The sequence below is a fragment of the Natrix helvetica genome, assembly GCF_964273705.1.
Source record: "Natrix helvetica genome assembly, chromosome: 1".
NCBI classification, from domain to species: domain Eukaryota; kingdom Metazoa; phylum Chordata; class Lepidosauria; order Squamata; family Natricidae; genus Natrix; species Natrix helvetica.
Genome location: NC_138548.1, coordinates 348,110,702 through 348,135,601, shown reverse-complemented (window position 1 = coordinate 348,135,601; position 24,900 = coordinate 348,110,702). Strand labels below are relative to the sequence as shown.

Below are 24,900 nucleotides of genomic sequence, written 5' to 3'. Positions count from 1 at the left end.
ACTTTTCTACTTGCATTTTTACATGCGTTCAAACTGCTAGGTTGGCAGAAGCTGGGACAAGTAACGGGAGCTCACTCCATTACGCGATGCTAGGGATTTGAACTGCCGAACTGCCAACTTTTCTGATCGACAAATTCAGCACCTTAGCCACTGAGCCAGCGTATCCCTGGTTAGTGGTTAGTGATAGAAATAGAACTTAGACATATACTGCTTCACAGTGCTTTCCAGCACTCTCTAAGAGGTTTAGAGAGTCAGCATATTGCCTCCAAGAATTTGGATCCTCAATTCAGAAAGATGGAAGGCTAAGTTAACCTTGAGCCAAATGGAATTTAAATTGCCAAATTGCAGGCAGCCGACAGTCAGCAGAAGTAGCCTGCAGTACTGCACTCTAAACACTGCACCACCAAGGCTCATTTTATGATTCTTCCTAAATATGGATTGTGGTAAAGTAATGATTCAAAAGAAAATGACCTCTAACAGATCTCTAATATATCTTACTAAATCAATCATGATTGAAAGTTCACATGAGACAGAGGGAGTTCTTAACATATTTCACTTCCAAGTGATCTCCTAAAAATAATTTGGGTAAGGAAAAAAACTTCCAAACTCAAGAGCTCTCATTGGTTTTTTATCATTAAATGTTCCTTAGTGTTCATTTCAGGTCTCAGAATAATAATGTAACACTTGGGGACAAAAATACAGCCCAGTAAGCCCAGACTGGAGGCCAGGATGGAGAAGATCTGCACAGCTACCATGTATTTCCCTTTGGTGCTCAGGTAGGTGGGGACAAAGGAGATCCAAACACTGCAGAAGACCAGCATGCTGAAGGTGATCCACTTGGCTTCATTGAAAGTCCCTGGAAGCTTGCGGGCCAGGAAAGCCACGAAGAAGCAGATAGCAGCCAGAAAGCCCATGTAGCCAAGGGCAGTATAGAACATGATGACTGAGCCTTCATTGCATTGCAGGGGGATCTCTCTTGATTGAGAATGCAGGTCAGAATGTGGAAATGGGGGAGAAATTCCCAACCATGTAAGGCAGATGCCCACTTGAACTCCAGAACAGGACAAGACAATGGAGTTGGGAAGACTTTTCCCCAACCATTTTCTCATCCTGCTGTCTGGCTTTGTGGCCAAAAATGCCACCACCACCATAATCGTCTTGGCCAGCAAGGAAGAGACTGCAACTGAGAAAACCACACTGAAGGTGATTTGTTGAAGAAGGCAAGTCACTTCCTTGGGCTTACCAATGAATAGAAGAGATGTCAAAAAGGAAAGCAGGAGAGAGACCAGGAGAATGTAGGTGAGATCCCGGTTGTTGGCTTTGACTATGGGAGTTTCTCGGAATTTAATGAAGATTCCCAGAATTAAGGCAGTGTTTAGAGATAAAAATAAGGCTGTGAAAGCCAGGATGAGCCCTAACATCTCTTCGTAGGCCAGAAAAATTATAACTTTAGGGACACACTGATCTCGCTTCTTGTTGGAGTGCTGTTCATCTGGACACTTTTCACAATATGCTGCATCTGGAAAACATGAATTGCTGTTTATCTTGTGATTCAGTGACATTCTAGAGTGACATGACCAATTGACAAGAGCCAATAAAGCAGGAGATGGATAAAGCAATGAAATTTTTATTAGAGAAGATGGATTGAATATATTCAAAATAAATATCGGACTAAGAAATTCCAATTAGCTTATGAGTGAAAGAACAAGGATTGGTATAATTTATCTAAAGTTAATTTAACAAAAGAAGAGTTAAAGTACAAGAGGAGGAAGATGTTAAAGTTAGTTAGCTTATGTTAGCGTATGATTGTTAAAAGTTTATACCCTGCATTTTGCTCTGGGAGGTTGGGGGGAGGGAGGGTTGGAGGGGGGGTGGGATCGGGGTGGAGGGAGGGGAGGGGAAGGGGATATATTTGTAAAATTTATTAAAACTCTCTAATAAAAAAAATTATTTTTTCAAAACAATTTTTATTACTGGAATAATGAAATATAAAGGAAGAAATGATCTACATTGAGTAGTGGCAATTGAATAACACAAATAAATAATTACTCTACATGAATATACAGTGATTATAGGAAAACTTTGCCATCATCCTTTTCTCTTTATTTGCCAAATGCTGAGCTGTGTGTCATTTGTGTGTGTGTATGTGTATCCATATCCTCTGTGTATGTGTGTTTGTGCTTAATTTTAAACAATTCTTACTAACATCTATTTGAATACTTTCATCTATTAGTTTTGATTATTCTCAAACCTTTCTAAAAACTATGTTCAAAAGGTCTAAATTTGCTTTGTAATATGCAGTATGTATGGTACCCATTATTGCTACTTCTGCCATAAATACTATAGATATTGTATTTTTTCCATTGCCCCATGTTTTCCTATTTTACCTCCCATTCTGACATCCCTGACAAAATGTGTCTTTCCAATTTTGTGCTAGATTTATAGAATCATACCTAAAGAGCGTATTTGTCATTTCAGTTCATTTTTTTATGTTTAGGATCCCCCCCCCCCAACACATACTATTCTGATATCTGTCATTCCAATACTTTAAAAATTGTTGTTTTCCATAACCACCACAAATGATAAAATGATCCTTCCTTATTATGGCATTTCCAATAGTTATTGTTAAACAATGTATCGATTTTAAAATCAGTGATTGTTATAAAATACCAATTTCTCTTAACTTATAACCAGGAGTGAATTTTCTGAATTTTGGTATTCAATCGTTGATATTGGCTTTGTATCTTTCTAAAGCTTCTTCCATTTTTTAAAATGATTGCTTGTCAGGGTAATGATGCTTTAATAGCTGACCGGCTGCTGCAATACTGTAATGATGATGCAATGGGAGGAATGAGTCAGCAGAGTTATTTGACTGTTACCACTTTGAGATGTATTATAAAGAGGCTCTGTTGGGGCAAATCTCTCTCTGTATGTGTGCTTCCCTGCTGTAGCTGCTGATTGTTTGACCTTTGCCTAGTATGTGTATGTATATCCTTTTGGAGAGATAAACCACTATTTATTATTACAAACCTCTGATGTTATTGCTCCAGGATTGTATTACAGTCACACTGTGCGCATTTTGACATTGCTTATGAATGTTTCAGGAATTTCTGAAGACAATCATCCACCATGGTGAAATACTTTCAGTGAAATACCTTAGTTCTTGCTGTTGAAGAATCTAATCTGGGTCAGTCACCTGGTGTCAGGCCTGTAGTTATGTTCTTTTAGGATCTTTGGCCTGCCACACTTTTTATCAATTTCCTATGCTGTTTCATTAGTGTAGTAGTTGGGAGGGGGGAATAGAAAGGAGTAGGATTGTGGAATGTATTGTTGACATTCTTTTATAGAAGCCAAGGTCATCTTTTGTCTCCGCACCTCGACACCTGACCGGAAGCAGAGGGGTGTAGATGCCAGCGTGGAAGATGATGATTGGAACATGTGATGGATTATGGAGTGTGGGGATAGATCATGAACTTTCAACTGGGTGGAATTCCAGGAAGAACATTAGAGTTGGAATTCCATAGACGTGCTAACTTGCCTGTATGATTAAAAGGGAGCTTTAAGGATGATTTTGTCTTGGTTTCTGATGATTTCATACATGGTATTTAGAACGCTAACACCTGGGATCAGTGGTTTAGTCTTCTGAGCTTTCAGACTCATGCTAAGAGCCCATCCCTAGGGAACTTCTCTTTCACCAGAATGTGAGAGTATAGTTCCCTGAAGATGGACTCCAGTATGAGTCCGTATGCTCAGAAGACTAAACCTTTTGTCCTGGTGATCGTCTCAGATTGGACACTGCAACATTATCCTGGTACTTGTATATTTGCCTTTATTTGTGAGTTCTTGTTGTATTTTCAGTCTCTTTCCTGAGTCTGGATGCTGTATACTGGCATATGAGTTTGAATCTTGTTAATATAATTGTCCCTAGAATAAAATGCAGATGTTCCTTCCTTGCCCTTGAGCAACCTACCTTCCTGAGTGGAGATTGTTCCTTCCATACACGGAGAGCAATCATAGCAGCAAACCGGTTCGTCCTCTCTTGTGAGCTTGGTGTACCCTGGGAGGCAACTTTTAGTACACCTAGAAAAAGGGGCCTTCTAAATAGAAAGAAAATCAGGCAAATGTATGAATGAGTAGATTCCTTTTATAAGTGGAAGTCATTGCCAAGGTGGATTCATAAACTCAAGAAGAGACTTTCAAGATCTTTCCCCCAATATAACAGAAATACTTTTGTTTTGGTTGGAATCTTTCCACTCAAGAGTTTCATTTCAGCAGGATATAATCCCAGAGTGCACTTAAGGTTGATGGCTTCTCTATCCAGACATCATTATCTTTCTGAGTTTTTTCAGGCAGTGCAAGGTAACATGCCTTTGGACTCAAGTTCCCATCAGCTTCAGCATGAATTGCCAATAGTAATAAAAGATGGGAAAAACTGATCAAAGCCTAGGAAGCAGAAGACTGCTTCCTCCCCTTTAGGAAATGCTAGAATACCATATACCATAACGTATGTTCATGTCTTTGCCTTTTTCCAATATGGATCTTAATTTCCTACCATGCTATTCTCAAAACAGATTTTAGTTCTGAGGAAGCATTGAGTAAAATCCAATAGAAGACAATACATGGAGCTCAGGGGATAATTATGGTGTTTTGGGTTGCTCCCTTTGCTTGCTTGTTTCCTTGCTGATGTGTCATTAAACAACTACCCTGTTTCCCTGAAAACAAGACATCCCTAGATAATAAGCCCAATAGGACTTTTGAGGGCATGTGCTAAAATAAGCCCTCCCCTGAAAATAAGCCCTCCCCGAAAACATTGCAACAGAGCAGCAGCCATGAGGTGACCATGCTCGCCACCTCCTGCACCTCAAAAATAATAAGACCTCCCCGAAAATAAGGCCAAGCGCTTATTTCGGGAGTCTAATTTTCTGGGAAAACATGATAGGCAATATCATCAGGCTGTGATGATGATGTTATTAAGTTAGTTAGTAAAATGTGTGCAAGTAAACAACCAAGCTCACAGTGCTTCAAGGACTCCACTGAGTAAGACTTGCTGTAGAATCTTCAGGCTCTAAGGGCTTTGTGCGGTTCCTTCGTATCCTTACGGGCACAAGCACCATTGGACCCGCCAATATGATTTCCATCTTACCATAGGACAATGCTGGTATTCCCACAGCATGCAATAAATCTTTGAGGAGGCCCAGAACAAATAGTTGTGTGCATTGGTGGGATTCATTATTTTTTATTACCAGTTCTGTAGGCATGGCTAGGTGGGTGTGGCTAGGTGGTCATGTGACTGGGCGGGCATAGCCATGTGGTCATGTGGCTGGGTGGTCGTGTCTGATCATGTGGCTGGTGGGCGTAGCTGCTGGGCATGTGACTGGGTGGGCGTGGCCAACTTGAGGGTGCTTCTTTGCTTTAATATTTTAAAAAAATCTTTTAAAAAGATGTGTGTAAATGCTATCTACACCAGGGATTGCCTTTAGATATTTCTAAGATACCCTACCCTTCATGCAAACCACCTCCAAAATCTGAAATGAAATGTCTCCACACAGTCTGATTAATCCCCAGAGTTCTCCATCGATGCTGTCATATTCTTAGTGCACCACCAAAGTTTATATATGGAGATGTGTTATATGTACATGGTTTCCATATTTTCTATGTCTCTACATGCCTAAACTATTCACCAAAATCATATTTAGGTTTTGAAAAACTTAAGTGTTTGAGACTATTGTACTATCCGCCTTATTCTAATATTGATTTTTCTGCAAAATAATTAAAATGCCATTAACCTAGTTACACTCAGGAATGAAAAACAGTTTCATATTTTCCTTTGCAATTATAATGTGAACTAGTCTACAGGTGGTCCAACAGACTTGACAACAGGAAATATTTCTATTTCCATTTCTATTCAATCACTATTTTATTCTATTAAAAACTGATAGTAGATGAATAAGGTATGGATGTCATTTTCTATTTGAACTTCAAGGTGCCTCTCATTTTATTTCTGCAATAACACTGATGCAAATAAACCCCGCTTTTTTTCTAATATTTCACCCAATGTTTAACATATTCTTTAAACTGATATTTTAACCCTACTGACAAGGAATTTAGCTTTAACCTCAATCAATCTGAATCCAGATTAAGGCACAGGAATTTAATCCATGTTCTCTGATTTTATAGAACCACAAGAGTATAGTTCCGTGATGGCAAACCTATGGCACGCGTGCCAGAAGTGGCAGGCAGAGTCCTCTCTGTGGGCACACGTGCCATCGCCAGCTGCACTTCCATGTTCTGTCACATGCATGCGTGAAGATCAGCTGGTCTGCATGCATGTGCGTGCCAGAACCTGGGAGAGACTAGCTGGCTGCATGTGCATGCGTGTTGGACCAGCTGGTCTTTCTGCATGCACACGACGGAACCAGAGGTGTAGCTGGCCGCCACGCTCAAGCACATTAGCCACCTCTCTTCCAGATTTTGGTGCTCTGGCACACATGCACACTCCTTTTTCGGCACTCTGTGCCAAAAAGGTTAACCACCACTTGCATTGTTTGTTCCAAGAAACAAATCACACTCAGTTTAGATCATCTATTTGATTGCTATATCAAAATATAAGTAGAAAGAATGACATAACACAAGCTCCACCCAAAGGAACTTGCAACATCGTAACACATAGTGGGTACTCCATCACTAGAGGCTTTCATTAGTGCATCACTCCAGATTTTCTTCCAAGAATAACTCTGGCACCATCAGAGCAAAATCCTATTAATTTTTTGTCTAGGTAGTTCTTGGTAAGCCCAACATTATTTAAACTTTCCATAACTGAAGAACATATTGTCTCTGCATCTTGTTTTTCAACTAGCTCAAGGAAAATTGTTGGTGAGGTAACTGGATCCTCAACTTTCAAGAAAAGTATAACAATTGGTTTGCAAGATATCATTGAGGCCTCATCAATAATCTAATATATTTTCTGATTGTTTTTAATAATTTTAGTAAATAATTTTTTTATTTCTTTTGCAATGAAATCAACTATTTCCACTGCAGTTTTACATGAATGTAATCCTATTCCCATATCTAATCCATTTGTTATTTGCATGTCTATGTCATCTTCTATGTCTGAAAATGGTTTACGTCTCTGTGCCAGGCTGTAAACTCTATGAATAGTACAGTGGTGGGATTCAAATTTTTTTACTACCAGATCTGTGGGCGTGGCAGGGGAAGGATACTGCAAAATCCCCATTCCCTCCCAATCAGCTGTGACTCAGAAAGCAGAGAATAGATGGGGGTGGGGCCAGGGGTGAAATTCTGGAGAACCGGTAGTGGAGATTTTGAGTACTTCGGAGAACCGGCAAATGCCACCTCTGGACTGGCCCCAGACTAGGGTGAGAATCAGGGGTGGGTTTCAGCTGGTATGCACCGGTTCGGGCGTACCGGTTGGTGAAATTTAGCATGCCTCCTAGTACGTATTCTTCTGGAGGCCCAGTACTGGAACGCACTGCTCTGGGCTCCTGAAAAGCCTCTCTCTGCCCCTTCCTCCTCTTTCCCAAGCAGCTTGAAAACGGAGCTCTTCTCAAAGAGAAGGAAGGTGGGGGGGGGGAGCCCATGCTGGATTGGGCTTCTACGCTGCTCTGGCTTCCTGAAAAGCCTCTCTCTGCTTCTTCCTCCTCTTTCCCAAACAGCTTGAAAACGGAGCTCTTCTCAAAGAGAAGGAAGAAGGGAGAGGGGTGAAAGCCTATGCTGGATTGGGCTTCGGCACTGCTCTGGGCTCCTGAACAGCCTCTCTCTGCCTCTTCCTCCTCTTCCCCAAGCAGCTTGAAAATGGAGCTATTAAAAACTTCATTTATAAAGGGTACCTATGCCAATAATTCTGGAAATAAGATTATGAGGTCAGAGCAATTTACCAAAAATTAGGTGACCAGCGAAGGAAGGCAAGAGAGGATGAAAGGTAGGCTGCGTGGGGAAAGCAGGAGGAAAGGAGTCTGGAAAAATGCAGGCAGTTTAGGGCTCAGGCAGCAGAAACTTGGAGTCATGCAGGAGAGCAGAAAGGAGAGAGAGAAACGGGGGAAACATGCACACAGAGTGGAGGGAAGGAGCACAGGAGGGGAGAATGAAAGGTAGGCTGTGTGGGGAAAGCAGGAGAATAGGAGTCTGTGGGAAAAGCACATGCAGGCAGTTTAGGGCACAGGAAGCAGAAACGTGGGGCTGAGCAGTGCAAGGGAAGGGAAGGCTTGCACGTGTGGCAGAAAGGAGAGAGGGAAATGGGGGAAATGTGCATGGGAAATGGTGTGTTTCCATTGGCCCTTCTCTAGGCCTTGGGCACCACGGGGAAAGGCATCCAGAGCTTTTACTACTTGTTTGAAGGAATGATAGGTAACCTTACGTAAAGACATGCGTAGGAAGCTACCATGATCTCAGTAGCTGGTTATCTTGGATACCTACAAGCTCACCTAATTAGCAGAACCAGATGTTGGAATAAAGGAAAGGTTATGCACAGACATATGCATTACAGCTATGGTCTCGAGTAGCCTGTTATCTTTTAGCCCACTATCTCACTGAGCAGAGACAGGCCGCATCAGGGAGTTATGTGAGATTCAACCTTGGCTGGTAGAGCCTTCTGGATTCACTAGGGGAAAAATGGGGGAGTAAACCAAAAACAATACATTGTTGCTCTGTGCTTTGCTTGTTAAAACTGTATAAAAGCCAAATAAACTCTGCAAAGGCAGACAGACATTTTTGACACCACTGCTTGACGGATTTCTGAAAACCTACACTTGTTCATCCGAACCGACCCGAGCCAGCTAAATTCCACCACTGGTAATGTGATCTTCAACCTGTCATTTTGTTAGCATAGAGCCTCTATCAGAGTGACAAGATTGATAAACCACAAAGGCAGGTGGATATGTAGGAATGGATGAATAGCAATACCCACAAACTGGCAAACCTAGTTACCTGGTTAAAGGAAGATGGCCATATGATGGCATTCTCATCAATAGAGAACTTAATATCTGAAGAGACTTCTTCTTTTTCGATAGTCCCAATTTTCACCCCAGCAGAGGACTTGTTAGGAAACACTGCCCAGTCCATGATATCAAAGTCAGAAACAGGAATTCCAGCCTCATCCAAATAAACATCATCCGCAGAAAAATTGTAAATCTGGAAGTTTCTTAGAAAATGATGGAACTGAAAGAAAATGGAGAACTACCTGTAATCTTTTGACCCTTAAATCAAAATTGCAATAATCTCAGGTCACAAACATGTTTTACCTCCAGAAATCTCTCCATCTCTCTAGGGTTGTTTCCCCACATCTGGTATTAATGTTCCCTGAAACACATGTCTCCCATTTTTACTTCCCTGAACATCAACTCCTCCTTGGCTTGGAATAACCATCATCATCCTGGTGCTGATTCTTCAATCTCCTTTGGTGGATGTCCGAAGGCACTCTTCTTTTTCCTTCTGCTGTGTGGCTGCTGTCCTCTCTCTTTGTCCATGTCACGGGTATAAAACTCATGGCGTCACATTACCATCATGTGATATTTCATGGTGTTTTTCCCCTTTGTGGAACTGGGGTGGGCATGGGCTAGGCATGATGCAATCGGACCATGGGCCACCAGTTTGACAGCACTGGTCTATATCATTTCCTAGAAGGAATCATGCACTAATCTAGATGGTGTAAAAGGAAAAGGATGTCCCAAGACAACTGTCAGGTCCCATAGATCCTATCAGGATGCTGGCATTCTGTGAGGCAGGGGCCTTGATTCATTCCTCAGTTTATAATCTTTTTCCTGGTGCCTATTTATCCCATACTTTGTTTTACCTTCCTGGGAATGTAAGGGGGGGATCTGTTTTGCCTCAGCTCCAGAGCCTCCAGCAAGCAATGCCTGAGAAAAACTTCTTATCACCTTCTCAGCCTGTGATTCTCAAAACAACTTTGCACCTGTGGATTGGCTTATTCAACATCAGACTGAGGGGAAGGGTTAGGGTTATGGCATTCTGCCAGAATCTTCAGATCCTGCTTTCTTTGTCTTGCTATCACTTTCTCTCAATAAAAGTTTCCTTTTGAAATGCCAATTGTTTCAAGAGTTCTACCTTCTTGAGCAGAGAGGTTAGGCAAGTCCTTTCATCAACCTTGCTGCTTCTACTCTGCTTTGGGGTTAGGGGTATAGAAGAAAAGCCACAAGAAATAGGTTGAAGAAGAGAGGTATTTACACAGCCAGATGTGAGACGGTGATGCCAACAGAGCTGCCCCATTTCTGGTTTCCCCCTTATATGTCGGGTAATGTACCACAGATGTAAGTAGTATAGCCAAAGAAATTGCTGCCTTTGTCACATGTCTGACGCAACATAAAATGGATAAAACAGAGGCAATAGAAGCAGCACATTTCATACCAGTTCTTTATGAATATACTCATGGAAATAAGAGCAGTGCAATGTCACAATTTCTTCAGTTTTATTGTACTTGCAGAGTGACACCTGACAGCCCTGTTCAGGGTCACCCAGTCTGTCCTTGGGAAGGAAGGCTCCTACAATCACTTACAGAACTAAATTGAGGAATTTGTCAAACACCTGATGGATAAACTTGCTTGGATCCGTTCTCAGTTTGAAACCAAGTATGGAGTAGGATCATTAGACATGCCAGGGGAATGATTTGATCATGTTGGTCCTGAGGAAATGGACACAGTCCTTGGGACTGTCAGTGCAACTACTTGTTTCTTAGATCTCTTTCCCTCCTTATTGATGAAAGTCTATAGGATGGGGATTTGTTGGTGGGTCAAGGTGATAATTAATGCACTGCTGCTGGAGGGACTGTTCCCGGTACCATTCAAGGAGGACTTGGTCTGTCCCCTCTTTATGAAACAGTCATCGCATCCCACCTATCTGGACAATTTCCATGCACTCTGCCACCTCTCCTTCTTAGGGAAGGTGATGGAAAAAGAAGTTACATTGCACCTCCAGAGTTCCTTGGATGAAAGGTATTACATGTGGCCTTTCATTCATGTTTCAGTTAAGGGACAGAAATGACACTGGTAGCTCTTACAAATGACATCTGGCAAGCACAAGAGCAGGATGAGATTAATGCATCCATCCTTCAACTGTTTGACCTCACAGCGGCTTTCATTACCATTGCATCCTTTTTGGTCAGCAGTGGGATTTGTGTTTGGGTGGTGCAGTATTGTGCTGGTTCAACTCCTTTCTCTAATGCTTCTCACCCCCTTTCTGGTTTTTGCATTTGTTAATGCCACTCTGAATCACTGTTTATAGGAGTGAGAGATCTAGCCCATGGCCATTCCATTGTGGAGTGCCACAGGGCTTGGTACTCTCTTCACTCCTTTTCAACATCTACATGAAACTTTGGGGGAGAGCAGAGGTGGGTTCCTGCCAGTTCTAACCTCTTCTATAGAAGAGGTTCCACAAATCTACAGTGCCGTTTAGAACCAGTTCCAGCTCCCTTTCCCCTCCCCCCCGTCCGCACATCATCAAGATGAAGAGCAAGAGGAGGAATTCTGGGAGTTGAAGTCCACCAGTCTTAACGCTGTCAAGTTTGAACACCCCTGGAGTTTTTTTTTTCTAAAGAGTTAGGGGTGCAAGGGTCTTGTAACTTGACAGCTTTAAGACTTGCATGCTTCAAATGTCAGAGTGTCTGAGCCAACATTTTGGTTGCTAACCAAGAGCGTTGTTAAGTGAGTTTCACCACATTTTACAAGTTGGCCACGCCCACCCAGTCACATGGCTGGCAAGCCACTCCCACCCGGTCACATGGCCAGCAAGCCACTCCCATCCAGTCATATGGCCAGCAAGCCACTCCCACAAAGCAGGCCACACCTACAGAAGAGGTTCTAAAAATTTTTGAAATCCACCACTGGTTGGAAGGGACTTTGTCATACTGGAATTCAACATAGTGCAGGCACAAGTAATTGAACAAAATCAAACTACCATCTTAGACTTTAAGAAAGCTGTGTTCAACAAATTAAGAAAGAAACAATAGGCGAGATCATCTGATGTTATGCAATGAGATCTCATCAGCATGCAGATGATACTTGGCTTCACATCTCTGGAGGCTGTGAGGGGTCTGAATGGAAAACAAATGGCTTCAGCTGAACCATGGTAAGTTGGAATGATTGTGGGTTCAAGGAACCTTGGAACCCATTTATTTATCATCCCATAAACTGGGGGGGGGGGAATTCCCTCCTAAACTCAGTACTCCTGATCAAAGAGCAAGTGGCAGTAAGGGATAGAACATGGCCTTTGTGCAACGTCATGTTGTGCACCAGTTGTGCCCTTATTTGGATTGTGAAGCCCTGTGCATAGTCACAAACGCCCTTGTCATCCCTTGGTTGTTTGCTGAACCATGCTCTATATCAGGGGTGTCAAACTCACATCATCACAGTGCCATCATGTGACGTATTGGGACTTTTCCCCCCTTTGCTCAATCAGGCATGGACATGACCAGCGGGTGACTCATCTGCCGTCATGGAGCTACACTTGAAGAGCATCTGAAAGCTACATCTGGTTCAGAATCCAGTGGCACAGTCCGTTCTGGGGCCTCCAGGGTGATGCCTATAACACCGCTGCTGTGCAAACTGCTTTTGATCTCAATACCAGGAAAGATTATACCAGGAAATACCATCTCAATACCTGACCTCAATACCAGGAAAGATTCTGGAAAAAATAATCAAGCAACGAATTTGCGAACACCTAGAAGCAAACAAAGTAATAGCCAAAAGCCAACATGGATTTGTCAAAAACAGATCATGCCAGACTAATCTTATTGCATTCTTTGATAATGTGACAAAATTAGTGGACCAGAGGAATGCCGTCGATATAGTTTACTTGGACTTCAGTAAGGCTTCAGTAAGGCTTTTGATAAGGTAGACCATAACCTACTACTAGATAAAGTAGAAGAATGTGGGTTAGACAGCATCACCACCAGATGGATTCATAACTGGCTGACCAATCACACTCAACGTGTAGTCCTCAATGGAACTGCATCTACGTGGAGAGAAGTATGCAGTGGAGTACCCCAAGGCTCTGTTTTAGGCCCAGTACTCTTCAACATCTTCATCAATGATTTGGATGAGGGAATAAATGGGGAACTCATCAAATTTGCAGATGACACCAAGCTGGCAGGAATAGCCAACACTCCAGAAGATAGGCTTAAGATACAGAAGGATCTTGACAAACTTGAACATTGGGCACTATCTAATAAAATGAAATTCAATGGTGAAAAGAGTAAGGTTCTACATTTAGGCAACAAAAATGGAATGCACAGGTACAGAATAGGTGGTACCTTGCTCAGTAGTAGTAACTGTGAAAGGGATCTTGGAGTCCTAGTGGACAACCATTTAAATATGAGCCAGCAGTGTGCAGCAGCTGCCAAAAAAGCCAACACAGTCCTAGGCTGCATCAACAAAGGGATAGAATCAAGATCAAGTGAAGTGTTAATACCACTTTATAACGCCTTGGTAAGGCCACACTTGGAATACTGCATTCAGTTTTGGTCGCCATGATGTAAAAAAGATGTGGAGACTCTAGAAAGAGTGCAGAGAAGAGCAACAAAGATGATTAAGGGACTGGAGACTAAAACATATGAAGAACGGTTGCAGGAACTGGGTATGTTTAGCTTAAGAGAAAGAAGGACTAGGGGAGACATGATAGCATTGTTCCAATATCTCAGGGGTTGCCACAAAGAAGAGGGACTCAAACTATTCTCCAAGGCACCTGAGGGTAGAACAAGAAGCAATGGGTGGAAACCAATCAAGCAGAAAAGCAACTTAGAACTGAGGAGAAATTTCCTGACAGTTAGAACAATTAATCAGTGGAACAGCTTGCCTCCAGAAGTTGTGAATGCCCCAACACTGGAAGTCTTTAAGAAGATGTTGGATCGCTATTTGTCTGAAACGGTATAAGGTTTCCTGCCAGGCAGGGGGTTGGACTACAAGACCTCCAAGGTCCCTTCCAACTCTGCTATTGTATTGTATTGATATTAATTTGCTTCTAATTCCAATTGAATATATTGGGTATTTTTCCTTCGAAGCCCTATATGGCATGGCTTCAGGGTACCTGAGGACCCATCTCACCCCAATGAGACTATCCCATTCCCTCCAGTGCAAGGGCTTGCTATAGACCCTGTAGAAAAGGCATTGTGGCAAGCAGGGTCAAGAGAGAGACATGGGTGAAAATGATCTAGATCAGGGGATAGAAGGGGAACTCCCTTTCAACCATATTATTTTACGTTCTAAGGTTTACCTGCCATGGCTGTATCATCTGGGATGTCAGATGGTCACCAACACGCCTCCTCCTCTTACTCGTTTGGGAGGAAAAGGCAGCATTGAGGACCGAGGCCACAACCTGGATTGATGTGGAGAGACTGGAGCCGTCTTCAGACAGGATGCTTTCGACCAGAGCCTCCCGTGGGGTTTCCCAGCTCTCTTTTTCAAGGCACATATGCCAAATCTTCTTAGACCACAAGGGGATTGAATTGGAACACTGAAATGCTGCCTCCCCAAACTGTCCACTAGCAAAGAGATGTGAATTAAAATCATAATAGCGTGTCCTTTCCTTTGCCTGAGTTGTGAAGGACAATAAAAGATGGTTATGCTGGAGATTAACCATTCGATAAAAAAACCTCACACTTATATCGGACAAAGCTGTGGCAATCCAAACTCTTTCTCCAAAGTAGATACCAGTTTTTTCAATGTTTCGTATCAACATAGCAAGTATTAATGTGGCCTCAAAGTTCAATTGACAAACAATGCTTTTTACTTTAGTGTCTCTGACAATTTGAAGGATTTGCTCTTTTGGCCTTTTTTCAAGAATATTGGGCAACATTTCAGAGAAAGCAATACAGACACCTTTCCTTATGGCTGCTGGCACAAACGTTCTTCTGAACCTTTCCCCACTTTCATCGTCCACAGCAGAGAGGCCGATCCATGTCCATCGGAAATGCAGGAGCAATTTGACTATCGCCAAGTGAGGAGGTTCTTGCTTTGGAATCACCCGGTAGAAAAAAGGGAATTGATGTTTCTGCTCTGGAATGTGGCTGATGACCCCATAGTTGATCTAAGATGCAAGAGAAAAAAGATGGTCGATTGCTTTGCCATTAAGGACAAAATATAAGGGCTTTACGGGCTTTGGCTCCATAGCAGAGAAATTCCTTCCATCTGTCCTTGAGTTATAAAATGTGGCCTCTTATCAACTTCCTGGCAGTATCTCAGATTTTTCACATCAGTGGAAGAACGAAGGACAAAACATTGCAGAAATACCAGCTCAGCTATCTATGCCTCCATGTCGTGGCCTGTGGGAGATGGAATATTATCAGAACTGGAAGGACGCCGAGACCAAGGAGAGGCTGAACTATACATCGACTACAGCACTGACTGTATCAGATGCAAGACCAATGGTGCACATCCCAATAGCCACACTCCCAACAACCAAAACTAGGCATGCACACCCCTAACATCCGCCACATCCACTACTATAGACCTTAAATGAAAGCTACTCAATGCAAGAAGCTTTGCGAACAAAATCTCTGAATTCCTTCTCTTACTAAATGCAGCTTCATTTGACTTTATATTTGTCTGGGAGTCGTGGTTGAATGTATCTTTCTCAGACACCATTACCATAGTAAGTGACTATCATGGTTACCGGTCCAACCACAAAATCCATAGAGGGGGTGATGTTGCTATCTTCTACAAAAGGTCCCTAGATCTGAAAAAGATTCAAGTTACACAGGAGCTTGCTCTTCCTGAAACCATCCTCTGTGAACTGTCCCTAAATACCACATTTCACTTCTTATTATGTTATAGAGCCCCTGATTACAACCTTGTTTATGCAAACAAGCTAACTTCACTACTAACATGGGCAGCCTCCTGCCCTCACCCTCTTATCTTTCTTGGTGACCTCAATTTACCTTCTTATTAATTGGACCCTAAACGAATGTACAACTACTGAACCTCTACATGCAATCCTGTACAATACTGTTACTATGCTGGGACTGGAGCAATTAGTAACAAACAACACTTGACTCAACAGTTGCCTTGATCTCATCTTCTGCAACAGTTTAAACTCAATTTATGGTCTACAAATAAAAGAAATCTTTTCCAACAGTAACCACAGCATGATTGATTTTTGTCTCAATTTATGCCCTTGCAAAGAGGGTCACTTTTTTGTTTGAAGTCAAAAGAGTCATTAATCTATATATACCATTAATAACCCCCAAAGCCAGAAAAAAATAAGTTACCCATAACAATAAGGAAGCTCCAATCCACCCCCAAAAATATATTTGGTGAAAAAACAAAACTGGCTATGTAGCTAACTTTAAAAACCGCTATAAAACCTTATGCCGCCAGATAAAGGCAGAATGCACCAATTATCACTGCAAACAAGAGGAAAAGCTGTTACACACGAAATCCACCTGAGCCTTCTACAATTGTAAAACACCAAACTTAAAGACTTGAAAACAATCCCACTCCTAAAAGGGTTTAAGGGAGAAGACTGTAACGATGATGACATTAAGGCCAACCTCTTCAACGCGTTCTTCAGTTCAGTCTTCATCAACAGCAATGGCTCATTTCCTAGTTGTACCACAACTAATTGCAATGATCTGCTATATATTGATTTTACATAAGATAATGTTGAAAAGGTTACGCAACTTAAAACCATCTCTATCTATTGTGCGCCTACTTCTTGAAAAAGCTTTCCACTGCCATAGCCGAACCTCTAAGCACAATTTATGAGGTATCTTTCAGAACCAGCTCCTTGCCTGACCTATGGTCATTAGTCATGGTTATTCCTATTTCCAAAAAGGGAGACCCCAGCCTAGTTGAAAATTACAGAGCAATCTCATTATGTTCCTGCAAAGTCATGGAATTGATTATAAACCAATCCCTTACCCTCCACCTAGAGACAAGCAACCTAATATCTAATAAACAGTTTGGTTTCAGAAAAAAATTGTCTTGTAATCTGCAACTCCTACACTGCAAAAACATTTGGACTACAAATCTCAAACAGGGTAAAGCAATAGATGCAATTTACATAGACTTCTGCAAAGCCTTTGATTCAATGTACACGACAAACTACTGTTAAAACTAAGCTCTTATGGCATTTCCGGATCCCTGCACAAGTGGATAGCTGTGTTCCTGTCAAACAGGCAACAAGTAGTCAAAATAGGGAGTGCCCTATCAAACCCTGCTTAACAGCGGTGTTCCCCAAGGCAGCATTTTAGGACCCACACTCTTTCTGCTTTACATAAACGGCCTTTGTGCATTATAAGCAGCTGTGTCCTCTTCGCTGATGAAGTAAACTATTTAATATCACCCACAATACTTCTGTCCTACAAAGCAACCTTGACTATCTGTCAGAATGGTTGATCAATTGGCAAATCTCAACCAACAAATGCTCTGTCTTACACATTGATAACAAAAATCAGAACACCAAATATGAGCTGGGTGGATACAGCCTTGTAGACAACACTCACTCAAAGACCTAGGACAGGGGTGTCCAAACTTGGGAACTTTAAGACTTGTGGACTTCAACTCCCAGAATTCCCCAGCCAGCCTGGCTGGGGAATTCTGGGAGTTGAAGTCCACAAGTCTTAAAGTTCCCAAGTTTGGACACCCCTGACCTAGGAGTATTCATCTCAAATGATCTAAGCCCCAGAGCTCATTGTAACAGCATTGCCAAAAAAGCACCAAGAGTTGTTAACCTAATTTTGTGAAGCTTCTTCTCCAGTAACATTATATGGCAAACTAGAGCATACAACACTTTTGCAGACCTATTCTCAAATATAGCTCATCTTCCAGGAATCCACACTGTATAATGGACATTAATATAATCGATTGAGTCCAGAGGTATTTAACGAGAAGAATACTCCATTCCTCTGCTCACCTTATGCCAACAGGCTTGAAATTTTGGGCTTGGACAACCCAGAACTACGCCAATTAAGGTCTGAACTGAGCATAGTACACAAAATTGTCTGCTCCAACGTCCTACCGGTCAATGACTACTTCAGCTTCAACTGCAATAATACATGGGCAAACAATCAATACAAACTCAAGGTAAACCGCTTTAAACTTGATTGCAGAAAATATGACTTCAGCAACAGAGTGGTCAGTGCCTGGAATGCTCTACCCGACTCTGTTGTTACATCTCAAACCCCCATAACTTTAACTTTAAACTGTCCAGTGTGGATCTCACCCCTTTCCTAAGAGGTCTTTAAGGGGGTGTGCATAAACGCACCAGCATGCCTACTATCTCTATCCTACTGTCCCCATTTATTCATACCCATTCCCTGTGTTCATGACCATGTTTATACTTATACCTGTTATCTCATAGATGTTTGACTCAATCAATCAATCAATCAATCAATCAATCAATCAATCAACTTAGCAAAAAAAGTCAGCTGGGAGTGTTTTTGGTGCTTTAAGTGAAGGTAGAGGAAAAATCCACTTAAAATAACATTTTCCCTCTTTTCTTCCATTACTGTCCTTGAGATTCCCCCCCCCCCCCGATTTGATTGGAATAAAGACAAAGACATATTTTTGTCTCCAAAGTTATGTGACTGTTGTGATTGGAAGATAGGAAGAAAATAAGGCAAATGTTGCAAATTTCATGTACAGGATGGTTGAGAGCATTTCAGTTAAGCTATAGAGAAAAGTTTATTCAGTTGCAAAACCTCTATGAAACCTGGGTATCTTTATATTAAAAAACCTAAGATGTGCAATGATGTCAGAACAAAGAAATAATTATTTGACTGTCTGGTAGAAATATACTATTTCAAGTGTCCTTTAAGCTCCATACCTGACTTATTTTATGTATTCGCTTATCCTTTTGGGACTATTGGGAGATATTGCAAAGTGAAATCAGTTTCAGTAGTCATTCATACCTGGGGGAGTTTGTAGATGCTCAGCATGGTTGAAATGGAATTGAAAAGTTCAGAATTCATCCCTTCAAGAATTGCCAGCAAATTCTTTTCTTTTCCGCAACTATAGTTTGGAACGTTCTCTTGCCCCCTAGACAGCAAGGCCATCACGACATCATGCGTTATTCTTGCATTGAAAAAGTTCTCATAGACGCTGTAGCCCAGGGTGATGTTTGGTAACAGCCTTGGATTCTGGTTGATCTCATGAATGGCAAAGAAGAAGGGTAGGATGTGCCCGAATCTCATTATCTGTATACTGCAAGTTAAAAGATTTCAGTTGGACTTCATCTTGATTTTGGCTTTTCATGTTTGATTCATAAAATCAGATTGTATTTCCTGAAGTTGCTTCTTTAAGGAGAATTGTCGAATATATTTCAATCTGGAAAGTTCGGAAATCCTCAATCTGAAATCATTGATGGAAAGCATTACCCTAGATGGCTAGAACACTGTTTGCACTCCTTCAAGCTGTGTGTCATTGGTACCCATTCCTGGTCATTGTGACCTCCTGATTGGATTATTGCAATGCACTCTACATTGAAGCGCATGCTCAGCGAATGGATGAATAACAATACCCACAAGCTGACAGACCTGATGACCTGGTTAAAGGATGAGGGCCATAGGATGGCATTCTCATCCATAGAGAACTTGATATCTGAAGAGACTTCTTCTCTTTCCCAATTTTTCACCCCAGCAGCAGACTTGCAAACTCACCTTGCAAAATTCAGAAGAAAACAAGAATTTCCTGGCCACAACAAGGTCTCCACTCCCACTGTTTGCCATTAACTCTCTAATACTAACATTAGCATTCCTTCACCATAAAATAATAATTTACTTTAATTTTTATCATCTTTTCAAAATGTATACTTATAGAATAATATTTTATTGTATTAGCAACATTGTCAGCAGTAGACATTTAATGTCTTATATGTCAATATTCAAAATTCTACCATATATAGTTTTTATGTTCATATCAGCCATCGCAGAAATACTAATCCTTTTTCTCTGCAATGTTTCTGCAGTGTCATACGATGAATATTAATTTGATTATTTTAATATTTTTCCTCATCGTCTGTAAGTACTGATTCTTTCGTGTGAGTAGATGATACATTTAATTTTTGGTTCGTTTACACTGAATCAGTGATTGAATGTAATACTTAAAATGAGATATTGTTTTCACCATACCAAATCATCTAAACGTCTTTATGTCAAGGCATATAATAATATTAACCATATGCCAGAAAATTGATTTTTCTTTGAAACGGTTTAAATGACCTCTGCTAAAATCAATTCCCTTCTACGCCAAATGGATGTTGCTTTCCCAGTGTTTATACTGTACATACCACACCCAGAGACACTTAATGATGGTTCCTGCCAAGATATTTGGGTTCTTCACCCTTTTTAAGGATCTCATTAGTTTAAACAAAAAATAAGCAGGGAGATGGTGATCCTGCCATGGAAAGCAAAATGTCAGCCTCAACTCCTTTTGAGAGCCCAAGCTGCCCACAAGCCACCTTATGAAAGAAAGCCTGAGAGGGAAAAATGATAGATAGATGATAGATAGATAGATAGATAGATAGATAGATAGATAGATAGATAGATAGACAGACAGACAGACAGACAGACAGACAGACAGACAAAGATAGATATATAGATAGATACATAGATACATAGATGATAGATAGAGATGGATGGATAGATGATAGAAAGAAAGAAAGAAAGAAAGAAAGAAAGAAAGAAAGAAAGAAAGAAAGAAAGAGCTTGTTGATCAGAAAGGTCGGCAGTTTGGTGTTCGAATCCCTAGTGCCACATAACCGAGTGAGCTCCCGTTACTTGTCCCAGCTTCTGCCAACCTAGCAGTTCAAAAGCATGTAAAAATGCAAGTAGAAAAATAGGAACCACCTTTGGTGGGAAGGTAACAGTGTTCCATGCACCTTCGGCGTTTAGTCATGCCGACCACATGACCACGGAGACATCTTCAGACAGTGCTGGCTCTTTGGCTATGCAAGGGAAACCTTTACCATTACCTATAATGCTGGGTAATGGGCTCCTCAGACTGGGCGGGGACTCAACAAGCATTTGAAGAAGAGCTGGGGATCTTGACCCTTCTGCTTTTACCTCTTCTGGTGAGCTTTCTTCTGCTTACCTTAATAGTTCCAAACTTCTTTCCTTTCTTCTTTCTCTCTCCCCTTTTCTCTTTTGTTCCTAGCCTTCCTAGGTAAACCAGATGGGAAACCAAAGTAGATGGGCTAATTCTACCTTACTGCAAATTATATTAACAGAACCTTGCAAACCCGAAGGCTTAAATAGGATACAAAACACTGTTCCAGGGGTTTCCAAACTCTTCAGCCCACTGACTCCTTCTTGAAGTTTCAGATTGTTCATTGACCATCACATATCTATTATATGAAAATAATTGAATAAATGCCACTTTAACGAATAATACTAAAAATAATAGCTAAATGAGCCCAATAACAAGACACAGCTATAAAGACAATTGAGGGCCACTCTTGCTGGTAGCTGATCATCTAACCTTTTTTTTTTTTTTTTTTGCGCTCTGAACCGGCAGTAATGTCGGCAGCAGCCCACCCCTGAAATGAAGAGAGGGAAAGATGACGGAAACCAGGCATTGGGAAATGGGAATCATCCATATTCATAAGAAGGGAGGATAAAATTAATCACCAGGGCTAAGTACACTTCAGGAGTTACCTTGTAAATCTGTTACTCGGGGGCTGAAAGAAAATGTACGGTTCAAATACAGTGCTAGACGTAGATATGATTCCACTAATCAGGACATCTCCTGGTTTGTAGTAATTAAAATGTTCTTTCTCTTTTTGCACACTCAATGGGCATTTGGTCACCATTGTGCCACAGGGAAAATGAGACACCAGGAGAAGCAGCATCAGCAGAATGTCACATATCATGATGGAGATCTTCTGCAGTTCTCTGAACCAGGCAACCATCATCTTTGGTCTCAGAGCTCTCTAAAGGAGAAGCATCGTTTTCTTATCAAAGAACACAGATGCACTGACTTGGTCATGTGAGATGAATTGAAGTCTGGCACATTAAAATGCAGCATCAGATTTCAGAACTGCACAGTTCCAACTTCAGGAGTCTCCCCATATGCTCTTTGGCACCCATGTGGTCCTTATGAACCAGATTTTCATATCTTTTATCAGTGTTACTAAATAGTTGTTCATGAGAGTTAGTAAGCATCCCTACCTAGGTTTCAAAGTGACTATGAGGAGTCCCTGGGAAGAAAAAGAAATAATAGTAATTTTGATAATTATAGAGGGATGTAGGGATCACAGTTGACTCTCTGAATAACTTCATTTACCGGAGTGCAAATGGGAAAATTTTCGCCTGGCTCATGGGCAATTTAACCATCATCAAAATAACAATTCAGGAAACATTTTTATTTTCTTTACCCAAGAAACATATTTTTGAAATATTGAAGTTGAAATACCGTTTTTTCCACCAATAGGGAGGTGAAGTAGTGCCTATAGTGTAACTTTCCTCCCTTGAGACATCCAGGAAGTAGTAGTAGTAGTGGTAGTGGTGGTGGTGGTGGTGGTGGAGGTGGAGGAGGAGGAGGAGGAGGAGGAGGAGGAAGAAGAAGAAGAAGAAGAAGAAGAAGAAGAAGAAGAAGAAGAAGAAGAAGAAGAAGAAGAAGAAGAAGAAGAAGAAGAAGAAGAAGAAGAAACTGGGATGTGTGCATGCCAGAACCCGGAAAAGAGTAGCTGGCCAGTGCTCATGCGTGTGACTGTTAGCTGCACTTCTGGATTCTGTCGTACATATGTGTCAGTTGAGGTATTTGGTGCCAAAAAGATTGAACATCACTGGTATAAAGAAAAAGGTGCCCTCTGTGATGGCACATGTGCCATCACCAGCTGCTCTTCTGGGTTCTGTCGCATTCATGTGCCAGCCAGCTGGTCTGGTATGCATGCACACCAGCTAACTGCTCTCTTCTGGGTTCTGGCATGCGCATATGCACTGGCCAGCTGGTCTTTGTGTGAAGATGGAACCTGGAAGACAGCAGCTGGCTGCCGGGCGCATGCATGTCAGACCAGCTGCCTGGCGCATGTGTGCAACAGAACTCAGAAGAGCAGCTGTCGATGGCACATATGCCCAAAGAGAGGGCTCTGTGTGCCACCTCTGGCACGTGTGCCATAGGTTCGTCATCATGACTTGATACCCTTAAAAAGCCTATGCACATTTATTCATTTAGTGTATGGCATCTCATATACACACTTGCAATATGTATTAACTTTTCCCCTAGATTAAAACCACAGTAAAATATGAATGTTGAAAGTATCTATATTCAGATACCAATGTCTAGGTCATCTAACTTTTGAAGCACAGAATCATTTATTTGAAAGAAAATCAGAAACTGGACTGGTATATGCCCTCAACCTATAGCCCAGTCATGATATGATCTACAGTTTGACATGGGACCACAGCAGAGGTGGGTTCCAGTAGGCACTACTGCCGGTTCACTCATGTGAATATTGTTTAGGATTCTTATCATATGCTCTCCGTCATCCTTGACGTCTTTTTGAACTAGACCTTCAGATCTTTTATCAGAGTTATTAAATATTAGTAAAACCTGTTGATGAGAATTAGTAAGAAAGTCCCTACCTACAGTAGGTTTCCAAAAGGCCATGAGTTGTGAGGAGTCCCTAGGAAGAAAAAATAATAATTGTAATTTTGATAATTATGCAGGAATGTAGGGATCTCAACTGATTCTCTGGATTACTTTATTTACTGGTATGTATGGGGAAAACAAAACTCTGCATGACTCATTGGCATAGTCCTTATTTAACTATCATGAAAATAACAATTCAGGAAATGCTTTATTTCCTTTACTTAAGAAACCTATTCTTGAAGGACTAAAGTTGCAATATCTTTTTTCATCAGTAGGGTGGCGAAATGGGGTCTATAATGTGACTTTCCTCCCCCGGGACATCCAATAATAATAATAATAATAATAAAAAAAAATCCTGTCTGTAATTGTGAACCTTTGGCAGCCTTTTCTTCACATCTCTAAAGAGCCTGTATAGACCCATGACGCAATACCATATCTGAAGGCAAATCATTCCACTCCAAACTCGATTGCAGAAAATACGACTTCTGCAACAGGGTGGTCAATGCCTGGAATGCAGTACCTGACCCCGTTGTTACATCCTCAAATCCCCATAACTTTAACCTTAAACGGTCTACTGTAGAATTCACCCCATTCCTAAGAGGTCAGTAGGGGCATGCAAAAGTGCACCAGCATGCCTAAAGTCCCTGTTCTACTATTCCCATTTATTTGTACCAATTTCCTGTGTTCTTATTCATGTTTATTCTTATTCCTGTTATCTTGTATATGACTGACTGACTGACTGACTGACTGACTGACTGACTGACTGACTAACTAATTGTTCTAATGGTCAGGACTAGTGCTATCATGTCACCCCAGTCAATTTCTTCATTAGACTAGACATAGTCTATTCCTGCAACCATTTTTCATCTGTTTTAGCCTCCAGAGACTTAGTCATTTTTGCTGCTCTTCTCTGCACTCTTTTTAGAGTCTTGACATCTTTTTTATATCATTGGGACCAAAACTGGATGCAATAGTTCAAGTGTGATTCTTACTAAAGAATTATAAAGTGGTACTAACACTTCACATGAACTAGATACTATCCCTCAGTAATGCATCATTGGACTGTGATGGCTGTATTGTGCTGTCTAACCCACATTTTTTCTCTCTGGCAGCTGCAGCTCACCAGTGGCTAATACCTAAGTGGGTGTCCACTAGAATTCCTAGATCCTTCTCACAGTTTCTGTTCTTGAGCCAGGTACACCCTATTCTATACCTGTGCATTTGGTTTTTCTTGCCTAAGTGCAAACCTTACTTTTCTCATCATTGAAATTAATTTCATTGGACAGGGCCCTATGTTTATATCTGTTGAGATATTTCTGGATCTCGCAAATCGATCTTGTGGACTGTT

The 24,900-nt window shown here is 41.3% G+C and overlaps 1 protein-coding gene across 1 annotated transcript; it reads right to left on the bottom strand.

Moving 5' to 3' along the window:
* Positions 1 to 617: 617 nt before the first annotated feature.
* Positions 618 to 19,156, bottom strand: LOC309384206 (vomeronasal type-2 receptor 26-like; the record flags this gene model as incomplete). The annotated part of the gene is made up of 4 exons (XM_081937432.1): positions 618 to 1,519; positions 3,971 to 4,080; positions 14,882 to 15,051; positions 18,875 to 19,156. The coding sequence occupies 4 exons, from the start codon at positions 19,154 to 19,156 to the stop codon at positions 618 to 620; spliced, it is 1,464 nt and encodes a 487-aa protein (XP_081793558.1).
* Between the last annotated feature and the right edge of the window lie 5,744 nt (positions 19,157 to 24,900).